This window comes from Xiphophorus maculatus, chromosome 16 (assembly GCF_002775205.1).
Source record: "Xiphophorus maculatus strain JP 163 A chromosome 16, X_maculatus-5.0-male, whole genome shotgun sequence".
NCBI classification, from domain to species: domain Eukaryota; kingdom Metazoa; phylum Chordata; class Actinopteri; order Cyprinodontiformes; family Poeciliidae; genus Xiphophorus; species Xiphophorus maculatus.
This window is the reverse complement of record NC_036458.1, coordinates 14535575-14550893: the sequence shown is the minus strand read 5'-3', so window position 1 is coordinate 14550893 and position 15319 is coordinate 14535575. Positions and strand designations below refer to the sequence as shown.

The 15319-nt window shown below is 37.3% G+C and overlaps 1 protein-coding gene across 1 annotated transcript in view; it reads right to left on the bottom strand.

The window, feature by feature from the left end:
• Positions 1 to 15319, bottom strand: part of LOC102236859 (cytoplasmic phosphatidylinositol transfer protein 1-like) — a 67054-nt gene that overhangs the window by 9175 nt on the left and 42560 nt on the right. The window contains exons 2-3 of the mRNA XM_023349392.1: positions 5879 to 6027; positions 739 to 827 (exon numbers count right to left, since the gene is read on the bottom strand). Coding sequence (XP_023205160.1) covers positions 739 to 827; positions 5879 to 6027 — 238 coding nt within the window. The remainder of the gene's footprint in view (positions 1 to 738; positions 828 to 5878; positions 6028 to 15319) is intronic.

Below are 15319 nucleotides of genomic sequence, written 5' to 3'. Positions count from 1 at the left end.
AGCTTCACAAAAAATCTTTATCATCTCAAGAACTGCCATATCATTATCAGGATTTGCTGCCCAAAGGCAAAATATTACATTTAAACATCATAAAAATGTTAAAATTTGCTGCTTGATGTTAAAATATTGCATGATCTCACTCCACCATGAATAATCCAATGTACTAGATTAAGAAGAAAAGGTGATTCTGTCACTGACCACCATCAGAGACTGAAGGTTTGTCTGTATTCAAGAAAAACTTCAAAACATTGTTAAACATTGTTGTTTACATATAATTAGTAGTTACATAATTATGACAATGTGTTTTGAACTTCCTAACTTCCAGTGCTTGTAATATTGACAGGCACAATGTACTTAATAATGGACAGTTTATAGTAGTAGTATCATAAATGCACATATGAGTTACTTAATGTTTGTTATGTTTTCATGTGAACTTTCATGAATAACATTAAACTAGCGAGAAGAGGTAATGAATGCAAATTAGCTAAAGACTATAATTTGATCCATCATGTAAATTTTCATGCATGTGTACTGTCTATGTTATATTAAAATATAGAAAAGAGCCATAACAAACTCAGGTTTTGATGTTTAATGCATTGAAAAAATGGGATTTAAATGGCAAACAGTTTCTGTGTCATTTTAAACCGACTGTGATTTCTGATTATGTAACTCTGACACAATAAGGGTTGGAAAAATGTCCATAGATGAAAGAGGAGAGATTTTCAGTAAAATGATTACCTGTGATGGTGTATGGGTAGTAGTTCCAGGCCTTCTCTGTGACATAGAAAATTTTAGGAACCACCGCCCTGGCCCAGCTGGGCAGCTTGCTAAAACACATAGAAAGAAGAGAGTTTAGGTTGGCAAGCTGAGAAAATAAATTCGTGAGACAAGCAACTTAATTGTAGCAGATTGAAATTAGTCTTCACTTCAAGTTTCTCAACTCTTTTCTTTTGGTCTATCAACCATAACTAGCAATAAGAAACATCCTGCTGCGTGGAGCCATAATGGAGACCATACAATGAGGGCATGATGGCCCCTGGGAAAGCTGATCACAGGGATTACACCAAACCCTGCTGGGGACTTTCACTGCACTTGCACTGAGATAGATATAGAGAGAGGCATGGAGGGTTAATAAGAAGAAAAATACAGAGGAGCAGCCATTTCTCTTCAAAAATGGATTCTATAAACGAAAAAGGGAAGAAGTGACAGGCCACAGATTTGGGAAACAGAACAAATTGTTGATGAATATAAATGAAATTACAGAAATTTAAAACTTTGATACTTTTAGCATTATAACAGTCATCACAGTTTAACAAAGACATGAAGGAACGTAAAAGAGCAAAAAGTTATAATTGAGTCTCATCAGAAGCAGTTAAACTCAGATTACATTTGTCCTGAACATCAATATCCAGCTTCGGATGCATCCATTTGATTAACAAGACCAGGTTTCACTTGTTATAATATTAAAGCTGATTACTATAGCACTTACATACATCACTGGTACCTTCCTGTAACACAGTCTCTTATGAAAGTATTCATATCCCTTAAATATTTTCAGACTTCCTTATTGCATTTTAGACAAACCGAAAGTAGTGCTTAATTGTGAAGTGCAAGAAAATCAATACATTGTTATCTTTTCTGCACACAGAAAACTGAAAAGTATACGACACACTTGGTTTCTCTGTATATTGCCTATCCTACTTTGCAAAATGAGCTGAGCTCAGTCACACTGGATGGAGAGCATCTGTGTACACCAGTTTTTACATCTCATAAAACATTCTTTGGCTTTAGTTTTGGATTTTGAGGTTATCTAGACCATGAACATGTTCTGCTACAGACAACAACTTTGCATGTAGGTCAAAAAGTAGCCAAAGGTTTGGTCTCATTTGACCAGAGCCTCTTCTATTCACACCCAAACTTCTTGTGGTAAACTTTAAATGGGGACTTGAGAATAAGTGCAGATTTGTGAAATATATAACCAGCAGTTACAAAATACTAATAATAAAATTTCAAAATAAACACATTACAGTGTTTGGTTTCCTAAATGTGACAGAATTTGGGAACTCTCAAGGGAAAAAGAAATGACTTTTACAAGAAACCGTGTGTGCTAAGCTAACCAGGGTTTTATGAGACCATTGAGACCACAGGGACGTAAGACTGGTGGTTTCCTCCGGCTCCTCTTCTCTGTCATACAGACAGGGTGTACTATACAAACATAGCAGGCCAGTCACATGTCCCGTGTCCTCACACTGCTTTATTTACAAGTGCCACACACGTACATTCACATGCACAGACTGCAGCTATAACACAGTAACAGGTGGTTTGTGGGCGGAGAGAGGCCTGCTTGGTGTCCGACGGCGATTGCTCAAATTATCCATCACTTACGCTGACCTCATCTCCCTCTGTGTCCCCACACAGAGACAAGCAGACTTACTGCATACTCACACCAACATGTAGTCTTCTTCTCTTCTAGGACTGTGAATGACAGTTCATTTGTCCCTGAGGCGCACTCACTTGTCATTTATAACCGCTTCACCTGTCTCGTGGCATTGCTCCTCTCTTTCTGCCAGTGTCCTCTGGGAGTGACTGGAATCAGGTGTTTGTTTAACAGACTGTCCTCACCTTGGATTTTTTTTATCAGCACTAAAACAAATGGACAAAATTTTGCAAAAGTGCAAAACCATAAGTCCAAAATAAAGCTAAAAGCAAATTCCTTACATTAAGGCAAGTGTAAGCCATCAAAAGCCTTACATTATGTCATTTCTCATTATTTATAACTCAATAAAAAGAAATGACAATTAACCTTTAAACCCCCTTTTCATTGGTGTCATAAAACATTTTATCTCTTATGAATTCCCAAAGAAATTAAAATTATGTATAGTTGGTGTGCCGTGGTGGCGTAGTGGTTAGCGCAACCCATGTTTGGAGGCCTTGAGTCCTCGACGCGGCTGTCGCGGATTCGACTCCCAGACCCGACGATATTTGCTGCATGTCTTCCCCCCTCTCTTTCCTCCTTTCCTGTCAGCCTACTGTCATATAAGGGACACTAGAGCCCACAAAAGACACCCTGGAAGGGTAAAAAAATAAAATAAAAAATTATGTATAGTGTGCAAAGAAGCAAAAGCAAACAGAGTGAAGGGAACATGAATCATTCAAACTCCTGTTGCACCAGTAGAGCTAGAAAGAGGAATAAAAAATGCCTAGAACTACAGTTAAATGTCACCATAGACTGTGAGCCACTTGCACCATTTAGCTCTAAAATACACCATAATTTGGTGTGAAGATGACAATTACAGATAACACCATCACTGTCTGTGGATACACTAAAATATTGGTTGTAAAGAGGAATCCAGGTCTGGAGGGCTGAAAGATGAGGGATGATTATGACGCCCCAAAGCAAACTATCAAAATCACATTGAAGTTTCTTTAGAGAAAATAAAACACAACATGTACTGATGTAGATTTAATGAGAGTTCTTGAATCCTTGTGTTGTTTTAAAGCAACACAACATACTGATCTGGAAAAAATAAATATGTCCTGTTAATTACAAAACATCTCCTGTGGTACACAGTGACTTGCAAAAGTGCTCATTACATATAACATTTGTTTTTTTTTTCTTTGCAAAATAGTTGAATCTCAGTCAGATTAGAGCCTAACATTTAGCACAACCATTTTCAAGTACGTCTGAATCTCATTTAGTTAAGTCTGGAATTTGACTAGCCAACAAATAAAGAGGCTCTGATCTAACCTGGATGTGTGCTTCAGGTCATTTTCCTGCTGGAAGGTAATTCTCCACCTCATTCTTAAGCCTTTTGCAACCTCTAACCAGCTTAACAGCTTCTAGCTGAAGAAAATAATCCCCTCAGCATGATTCTGCCAAAACCATGCTTTAGTGGAGATGAACAGTTATCTAAGAAATGGTTATAGGTTGGGATTTTGTTTAATAAGCTTATTGATCTTTAAACATCCCCATTTCTTTCTCCATGACCTATTTGCTTTGTTCCTTGGTCTTAGTGAGGTTGTGTTTGGTTAGGTTCAGTTATGTTGTCTAACAAATCTCTGAGACATTCACAGGATAGCTGGAATCACACTGAAACTAAGACAAGTTTATAATTTGAAGCTTGTTGTAAGTTAACTAAAGGGTATAAAAATATTTCTTTCTATATGTGAAAGATTATGCTATTAAAATCAGCATATCCACTACAAATAAATTACATAAAAATACAATTTAATACCTTCGATGCAACAGCTTTGTCTTCAGGCCCCTCAGAATATTTATTATAAATACGTTCGATGCCCATTTAGCGGTTAAAAATGCGCTCTGAGAGAGAGCGGAAACAACTCAGTGGCTAAAATTACTTTGACCTCATTGTGCAATTTACAGTATGTTGATTGTCAACGTCCTCAGCAGGATTAAACTGCCACCCATGTCCTACCTCGGTTCAGTGCTCAACATCTAAATCATCCCCGCAACAAAGCAGCACAGCTGGGCCTGAGTTGCTACTTCATGATGGAAATCAGTCGTTTCAAATTACATTACCATCACTGATAGATTTAAGGTTTAGTGTTGGAATTTAGTACCTTCTCTGAATGGGCAGGTTGCACAATGTAACGGGTCAAAATCTGAACAAAATAGTGCCTGACATATTAAAACTCAGAAAACTATAGAACCTATTGTATTCGAAAACCGTCTTTGATAAACCCAAGCCCCTTCTATCTGTTTGAGTACTCCCCCAGCTCATCCATTTACCTCTATATCTTTAACTTTATAGCTTGGAAAAATGAAACCAGAGAGTTTGCTTTCGGTGAGATTCGTCCCATCAGTCGTCTCGATAAAAGTCTAAGTGTTCATATTTCTTATATAAAAAAAAAAAATCCTATATTTTCTCACTCTGTTTATGAGAGAAAAGAAAAATAAAAAATAAAAACGTATTTGAAGCCAGTGATAAAATTTGATTTTCAAAGTCAATTCATAAATTAGAATGAAATTACACACAGCAGCCAATTCAGTTAGAGACAATCAGATCCTCAATTTCATGCTTATCCAATCTGTCAGAGGGTCAAACACTTCAGCGGAAAAATATGCAGAAGGATGATGAACATTTTTTATCAGATTACATTTTCGCTTCGTTCATTACTGAAACATGACTAGAATGTTTAGTCCAACATGTAAAGCCGACGTGTAGCACCAAATTTATACTATTTGGTGCTTGTATAAATTAGTTCTATCAATAAAAAATAAAATAATTTAATAATTTAAACTCTGCAATTTTATTTAGGAACAGATTTGTTGAACAGGTCAGTTGACATAGTTTATTGGATAATCACATATTAAACAGAATGATTTCTCAAAAATGAGTTTGACAGAAATGATGAAATAGAAACCCACATTCTTTAATTTATCATTGGCAGCTTCAAAACTCTGCATTAGTATTGGAATATGTCATTTTATTAGAGTAAATTGACATATTTCTCAGAAAATTAAACCCCAGCTAGCTGTTAGGTATTTCTTTTTTCTGTTGAGGATAATGTTTCTTTTTTTGTTACTGCCATATAAAGTCCTGCATGTAATTTGTTCTACAAAATAGTTTACTATAAGTAATTTATTCTACCAAACTCAAACATGATTCCAGTGTGCATAAATAAAGGAAGAGGAAAGCCAAATGGAAAAAAAGAAAAACTAAAATATCTGTAGAGTGTGTGCATCTGAACGTTAATAATCGATCCATTTACAATAACACAAGTATATCCCTAAATGCACTATTAAAAAAAAAAACAACTAAAAAGAAAAACCATAAAGGTCTTAGGTCTTTCATAGTTGCATTTTGACATGACCACAGGAATAATACTCACTTATGACCACAGGAATAATACTCACTTATTGAGGTAGATCCGTTTTTCTGTAAACTGGCCTGATCCATGCTCTGGATCCTCGTAGGGCTCGTTCTGCACCACTTCCACACCTTCTCCACGTTCACTCTGTTCATGGCTGTGTTTGCTGATCATGTACAGCTGGCCGATACGGTACTGAACGACAAGAGAGAGCAGACAAGCTTGCTGTTAAATTGTTGAATTTAATAAAGATAATTAGACATTTATGTTGGTCAATCAGAACAGCCAGTGCTTGTACTGGAACAAAAGTAGGCCATGCATCTGGATAATAAAGCGAGAATGAAGCCGGCCACTAAAAATGATTAAAGTGAAAACAACATTTTTACTGCTCGTGTTCTTTACTGCAGCAGAAGGATTATCAGGATTAAGTAACAAAGGTAGTCCTGTTTGAGGCTGTCTGCACCATAGTAACAATCCCGATCAAACAGGACAACAACAAAAACAGAAGCAACAGGTTCGGTGACCCTCTCCCACGGCCTCCCCGTGATAAATCAGTCAACACCCACAATCCTTCTCTCAGCTCTGACTGACACACTTGGCTCTGTCACAATGTCACTTTGAGCTGCTTTGACAGGCGGGACTTGGGTGTCACATGGCAACTATTTTCCATACATACGGAGAACGACAGACAGTGGAGAAGGGATGCTCCATGACAGAGATTTCCAACTGCTTGTAGACCTATTTCCGTGCCTAGGAAACAGATACAGCCCAGTGATTTATGTTGCTATGCTGAAATGCTAAGGGGTCATGTAGGACTCAGCTGACACACACACTCAACCGTGTAGGCCCCAACCAAGCATAGCTGTGTTAAGCTAGTGGAAAAAAAAAAGACAAGGACTCTGTCCCAGGAATGGACAGCACAGAAATATGATAGTGTAGTGGAATAGAGCAGAGCTACTTTAAAACGGGCAACACGCTTGAAGTGTAACTTGTTGTGCAATGCTAGTTTTTTCTGTCTGTTGACCATGAGAGGAAATTAATGAGGTGTGATAAAAAAAGTCCCAGCAGGGATGTTGATGGTGGTGTTTCCGACTGCACAGCTGCTGGAATCTGGCAGAAATATGACTGTCACAACAAAACCGTCACCAGTCAGGTGTAATAGAGGAGGGAACTCATTACTGGTTGATCAATCAGGAATTTATTTAACCAAAAAATAACGAATGTTTATGTGGTGCTCCACAAATATAAACACGTAAATATCTTTTATACACATGTGAAGCAAAATAGTGAAGGGATATGTTCTCTTCCTAATAAATATCATAAAGCACCATAACATAACCAAGCACTACTCTAACTAAAGAGGAAGACTCTCACTAAAACTGGATTAATTTCTATGATTTCTATGCTCCTAAAAACACCTACCATAGCTCTGGGTTCTTGAGATACACAGGTTTACCGCTGTTTACTAATAATTTATCATGACAGCCTAAATGACAACATTGTTTTTAAAATATTTCTTGCAGGAATGGAGCCCTCGGTAAGCCATCTTCTACTAAGTCTCAGCAAATTAAAATGAAAGCAATTATAGAAATTTGTTTCTCCAGCAAAAAGCAAGTATAGCTGAATCTTCTAGTAATTAGCAGCAAGCAAGTGTAACCATGGTATTTTTTTTCATTTTCTTAGATTCACTTTTATTTATTTTATTAATTTAAAGATTTATTTTAAAAAAGTCCTCCTTTCCTTAATTTCTTTTAAGCACAACCAAACAAGAACAAACGCCATTCAGTGTGTCAGTTCTTGCGTGATTTTATTGTAAGCCTTGATCAACTGCTCATATTTCTGTCTCTCACTGATACGCCTCTTAACGTTTATATGTATGATTGTGAGAACAAAATCTTCTACTGATCAGTGATCACGCGTTTTGACAAGTGGGAACTAGTGAGTGTTTGTTTGGGAGCTAGCATGCTAGCGCTAGCCTCCATGTTATTGTTTGGGCTCTGTTTGTCAGTGCAAACTAATTTTATCGAGGCATTTAAACTGAAAAGTATGTTAAATGGTGAAATACTATTTCAATTGTGTGCTAGCATGAAATATTAAGAAATGTAATGTTAATGAATAATGGAGTACTCCCATGAGTTTGATTATCTTTATAATATAAACTTATTTACTATAGTGATAAAAAAGAAAAGACAACTACATGTGTAGACTATATTTATAGAATGATTTTTGATATTGATAAAACCCAGGGTTATTGATTATCAGGTCTGTTTTACACAAGCCAGGTTCCCTTTTCCAGATCATGGATTCTGTTCTGATTCTGTTCGTTGCCAAGTGGACCAGACTGGCGAGCTAACCATACATCGAAACAAGAGAAACGTCACATCCCTTCAACTCCTTCCAGGCTGGTAGGAGGTATTCAAGCCCACAACCACACTTTCATTCTCACTCTGGACTGGACTGAATTATATATTGATACTTTTCCATCATCCCTCTCACCTCCATCAAGGAGCTGAACTGTTAAATGTTACCTTGGATAAAGGAAAAAAAAACATTTTGGGGATTTCATGGGCTTTTTGAAGTACCTGTCTGTATACATTGTTGTAAATATTATTTAATACACTTCACTAATTTTGCACTACTTGGTTGTTTGTGAGTTTTTACAAATGACAGCTCCCTCCAGCTGCCAAACCATGAATTTTGAGATCTGATTTCTTTATTAATGCACTCATAATAAGTCATTTTAATATCCATATATGTTACACAAGGGGAACGTTTTTTCACTACACATGTATACAAGTGGTAGCAAACTTGTTCAGGGCACAGCTGACAAAGAAGACACATTTTGTCTTCTAGTTCTTTTTTAATCCCATCCTGGGCAAGTGCCCATATAGCCCATATCAGAAACCACCACTGAATAGATTAAATACCAAAGGCATGAAAAAAAGAAACATTATTTTATCAAGACTGAGTCAAGCGATTGTTATGCATCAAAGATTTTGTGGAGCTCAGCACATACGGTCTTGCCATTTGCCTTTTGCGTCTGATTGATGTTAAAGAGGACAGCTCTGATCCTGATAAGTTTTGGGTCAGGAGGGTAACAAAAATATCAGTCTCAAGCATGCAGGACATATCCCCTGCTGTTTTATGATACTGTACAGGTATCCCTGTGTGAGGCCAGATGACCAACCTTATGATCAAACTACTCGAAGGGTGTTGAGGAGCACATTATAAAATCTGCCACTATGTGCAAAAACATCATTTAGATGCTTCACAGCAAGAAGATTTCCTCTTTAAATCTGAGCTTCGCAAGTACAAGCAAATCTGTGGATTCAAAGCAAACTACAGCAAAGTCAGTGCATTTTTTTGTCCGCACTTTTTAATCCACTATGACAGCGAGGAACAGACAAGTGAAAAAAATGGGAGATACACTTCTTAAGTGACATCAGCTTGCATAGAGAGTGCACATGAATCTCCACACTGGATGGAAATCACTGAGGCAAAGTGGCCACTCGGGAGGACCACTAAGCAGTGCCCTGATCAATCTGATGGCAAACCGGAGAGAATTAACATGAAGCACCATCCTCTTTCTGTCGCCCTTCATTAATTCAGGTTTTTGGACATTTTGTATAAACAGGCCAGCTATTGTGCCAGTCTCCCTACCTGCCATTGTACTTTGGCACCGTCTGTTGTTTACCTAAAAGCTGCAGCTGATGAATGAGAAACACTTTTCATTGTTGTCTTTGGAAATCTCCATCAAATGACAAAATAGGAGTAGCGGCCTTGACTTGACAGAGTGGCCATGAATAATCGGTTATCATTTCTCTTTCTCTCTGTCATACAACAGAGTTGTTGGGTAGGATCAAGGGCTGACAAAATGAAAACATATTTTTGTTCTATGTTCAGGTGTAATTGATCTTCTACAATCCGACATGTCACTAAATCTGTCTGCCTGTTTTTTGGGGTTTTTTTTTTTTACATTTTTTTTTCTCTTCTTCTCTCGTTCATGTTCAATTTGTGCTCTGGACTCACCATGTTTGGTCTGTTACAGCAATTCAGTCACGCTCTTTCCTTCACAGCATGAATTCATTAAAACTGTGTTAGGGAATTGTGCCAATTCTCACAGACCTTCCTAGTCAAAGTACATCAACTGAAGGATCATGTAAATGAATGAAACCAAAAGGAGGAATCAAGTGCAGTCAAAATCATGATTGACTTTTGTCCTTCATTTCCATGTTGCCTTATGTCTTCTAACTGAAAGACAAACATGCTGATATTTTAACCTGTTTGATTTTGTATAACGAATCTTTTTATTTTTCACACCACATTGAAAGAACATGAGTTCAAGTAAAGTTAACTTCAAAAGAAAGCTACGGAAAAAGACGTAGCGATATTAAGTAAAGCATTCAACAAACGGGAATCAGGCATCTCTGGAAGCAAAGCAAAGCAAAAAGACACCAGATTACATTCAGGAATCTTGCTTCTAAAATAAAATTCTTGCAAGTTGGTGAATGTGTTTTTTATGATGCGACACCAAGTGCATGTTTCAGAGAAAAATATCAAACAGATCATGTAAAAACCCAAACTCTACGTGTCTCTCTGCCTTTCTGTCTCCTTTTCTAACACAGCAGCTGGTGGTGGGAAACTGGTAAATGTGCTTCAGCCAAGAGATTTGTTACTGTGAGAAGATAACCAGAATCCTAAGGAGCACACACACTTACAGCAATGAACGCGAGACAATAGTGGGCCCAGTGATAAGATGTAATTAAAATTCGTGCATGGACAGAATAATTACAGTCCTGAGAGCTCAGCATTGTGTGGATAAATGAGCGTGCTCATGTTGAGATAGATTTATATAGCCGTTGAGCTTCATTACAATTCATCTTCTATTCGCCAAAGAGTAAAATCTACAGAGGGAATTAAACATATCGTAGGCAACTTACAGGACTCACAAAAATACATTAGCATTTTTTGGGGAGTATTGTATTGGCACCACTGATAAAAATTTAAAAAACCCAAAACATTTTAATACAGTAACACGGCACTGCTAAAGAAATTAATGTAATATGTTGGGAAATTATTTTCAACACAATCCCAGGTGACACAATTATCGGTCCCCGTAGTACCAACAGTATTATCAGGGCCGTAGGGATCACACTTCTTTATTTTGCATAGTCAGAAAAGTCAGCAGAAAAATGTTGTTGACATGACCTAATAGCCAGTTCTTAATTTGTTAGCGATTAAAGTTCATCCAAATTGTTTGCTGAAGATCTTGCTTTGAACTTTGACCTAAACTTCCTTCTCCTCCCTCCCCTATTTGCTCCTGCTCTGCATCCATGATGCCTCCTTCTAAACTCATCTGGGATATAGGTTTTAGACGAGGTATTATTTGAGATTTTGAGATGTTAAGGTTATTATTATGGTTTGACATCATAACAAATGTCTAAGTCGGCAACAATCCTTCCAAATCCAGAAATTACTCATTCAAAAAAGCTGTTTCAGCTGGAGACAAAAACATTAAGTTTTTAAAAAAATAAATCTGAATGAAAGTAACAAACGTACTCCAAGAAATTATCTTAAGTGGTGCAGTTATAGAATTTCTATGAAAACCTTTCCATTTCCACGGATACACAGATATATTTTGAAAAAGAAAATCGAACAAAAGGAATTTATATTGCTTTACATAAACCTTGGGGCCAACAGCAAAGCAGAGAAGTTCATATAGTTTTAAAATAGTATTCATGTTTTAATTGATTCAGAATAGAATACATCCTGACCTCAAGATTCACCTCAATTTAAAACCGGACACCAGAGATATAATGTGTGATGGGAAGCCTGCAGAGCTCATTAAGACAGATTTAGCTCTCTGGCAGATGCTGGTACTTCTCAAGCATCTGTCATACAAAGAGTGTGCACAGACTCAGCTATTATCCTACAATAAACTCGAGTTAAACAGAAAGTCAACATGGAAAAACATAAAAATAAATCACTAGGAAGTATAAGCACCAGCCGGTCACACTTTAGGAATTTCTTTTCAATGAGTGACAGGAACCTACACATTCAGAAACATTTAATTAACTCCTAAACTCAGGTAAGGCTCCCTCACTTTGCAGCGTCTAATCCCTTGAACCTCTAGTATTGGGTTTTCCCCCCACAACGAATAAAGTGCAAGAGTACACACACATTTTACTCTTTGCTGGATCAGCAGAAACGTGGGAATGCTGCTGAGGGCAAACGCCCCACACAGACTGTATTTTAATCCATGCTTGCTGAACCAGCATAAAGCCAAGGTGAGCGTTAATTCCCTGTGAAGCTTTGATAAATTCACTCGCTGTAGAAGGTGACCAAGGGATCGTGACAGGATGCAGAGGATGACAGCTGGTCCAAGGCAGCAATATGGTGCAGTAGCTTAACACAAATGGATTATGTGCGATACAGGTCGACCGGCTGACTTGCAATGTTCGCAGCGTCACTCAAGAACACTTGTTAACATTGTTTTAAGAAAACTATTTAGGTTTATGTGATTTGGAGGTTTATGCTGGCTGCAAGTTTCTTCATACCCCTGCAAACGTATTTTATTTTATTGACCAACACAAAGTAAGAAGCAAGCATCATCCAGTGGAAAATGCGTTGCTTCTGAAAGGAGATGACTGTGAGTCAGTGATGGAGACATAGCTAAGCTAAATGTATACGGGAGTAACTGAGTACTACCTGTTAGGGATTTGGATTGGGGCAGAGGTTCCCCTTTCAACAAGACAAAGTTTCTAAAAATGCATGAAAAGCTGCAATGAAATGGTTTTGATCCAAGCATTCAGGTATGTTGTTAAAGTACAGACATGAACCTGTGCCAAGACGAGAACATTTAATTTCCCAGTAACTCTTCATCCAATCTAATTGAGCTTGAACTATTTTGTAAAGAAGATACTTGTGTAATTTTCCTCCAACTTAAATGTTGTGCTCTATTTTGGGCTAGAATCTCACACCACATCCAAATGACATGTGTTGAGGCTACAATTTGACAAAATGTGAAAAAGCATCAGTCTGAGTAGTGCAAAGCACTGGACATGAATGCTTTATTTACATTTCAAGACTGAGTCACGTGTGCTCTACACTCTTTTACTATTAAAATGTTGCTGCTACAAAAAGATTATTTTTTTTCTGTATTTTATTTGGTATTAACCTAACAGGGTAGAACATCATTGGAATTATAAATGATCAACTTTCAGAAATGAAAACAAAAGCAGAATAGACGACCTTTTTCCAACATCCTGCTGTGGTGTATCTAGTGCTGCAGGTGTGAGAAAGCCTCCTCCAGTCATGCCTTCCACTCTACTCATATTTTATTCCCCAGTCCTCCAATTCTGGATCTATGCAGCATCTGGGGTCACTGAATTAGAGCTTATATAAAGCTATGATCACTCACTACACATCCATCACTTCTGGGTGCATCATCTTTATTTCCTGCCTGACGGCACGCTGAGGGGCCAAAGGGAGTGCTGTGTTTATGCATACGTAAAAAGGAGATAAGAAAATCAAGGGGAGACATAGACGGGAGAGATTTGGTTTTAGTTAAAGGGAGTACGAAAATGAGGAAAGTGTTTTTCAAAGGAAGATATTCAGGAAACTGGCAGACTGTTGGGACATTACATAACAGGAGTTGATTGAAGACAGCTGCCCTTTACTAATGCTTCTCTTCTCATTTATTTTCTCCTAGATTCATATCAGTGTCTCCTTCATCTTTTTCTCCAATGACATTCACTTCGAGAGTCTTTCCCTCTTCAATTTTTCAATTTACAACCATCTGTGTTGATCTCATATCAGATTAAGCAAATATTTTAAAGAATTATAATATACTGTAGATGATAGTGCTGCACACTCTGAATGCTAAAACTTAGCACAGAGGACCATATAATCAGCACAAAAATGTATTCAAACATTATTATTATTAGCTTACTGAGTTTTTGCATTATTGATGAATGTCTTTATGCCATGGCAGCTATATTTCTGCACTTTTTTTTATTCTTCTCCTGACTGATACTGTTGTATAATCAGATTATTTTGATTCTGTGAAAGTTCTCTTAAAGTATAGTCATCAAGCACTATTGAGGTGAAGGTAAAGCTTTTATTTGAAAGTAAATCAGATGTATTTCCTCTTACTTGACTTTTCTCATAATGATATCTCTTCACATTCATCTTCCAGGAACAAGACAAACTGATTATCAAAAGCAGCGTTGCATAACACTACCGTGATGGAGAGAGAGAAAATCTCAGCATGTTGTTGCACTGTTTTCACTCGCTCGCAGCGGCTGGAAAACATGCCCACAACCAATAATTCTGGTCTATTTTCGTGCAAAACCACAAGAATGAATTTTACAAAGCTTGTACATTGATTGCATGTTCGTGCTCACTGTCTTTTCAGGGGGCACCAACAGACATGACAGCACAAGAAGATTGGTGAATTTGCAAATAACTTCCTGTTTTGAGAAGACAAAGAATACGTCTGGTATGTGAGAATGTACCAAAGCCAAGTTGAGCGTAGCTCTGCAGGGGGGGAACCACAATCAAAATCCTATAAGCCTTAGGGTTAACACATTCTTAACAAGAGGAACATTTTTCTCTTCTTGTCAAGAGGAAAATGTGTAAACATAAACCTGAATGAATGAACAGTGCTAAGCAAGGCTAAAATAAATAGTGTTTTTTTTTCTTTTCTAGAAAGGTTAGTGCACACACAAACAAAAATCATATTTCTAGACCATAATGTTCAGCAGCAGCGTCATTTTAGTTATTCAGCTGCATACAGGGTTGTATCTGACTACAGTGTTGTACAGTAAGAATCCTGATATGCCTGCAACATTTTACACAATGCCTGCAACAACATTTGATACCCAACGGCAGCATTTCAAAAAAGATGAAGAAAAATGACTTACTTCTCATTTCAAACTCCATCAAATATTAAGCCAGATACATTAAAACAATGTACTAATAAATTAAATACAGTTCTGTCTCAAATATATATTCAATCATTGTTTTGGGTGGGAATCAGGTTTATTCTGTCTTTCCAAGTAACATTTTTTAGCGCTTAAACAAGAAGAGCATAAAAACAATGTAGTTAGGAGTACTTGTGAGTCAGTTTTTAAATGTTGTTTGCAGATTGAAACCTAATACCAGCTGTCAATTTCAAAACTAGTTTAATGTCTGTTTTTGGTTCGTTGTCCAGTTAGGATCTGAACTATGTAATCGGACTGTTCTTTCAAAGTAAGGATGCATATTGTTGAGGCAATTCTTTCATATTCAGTATACCTTGCAATGAACAAGTTCTGGAGGTAGTGAGATATACCCTCAGCATGATGCTGCCATCACCAAGCATCATAGTTAGTACTGAGTTCTTAGGTGGGAAAGTCTAACCTGGACTCCCTGTCGATCCATGTTAATGTTAAGCTTACTTAACAAAGGCAGCGGTGTTACTGTAGCTTATAGTTTATGATGGTCT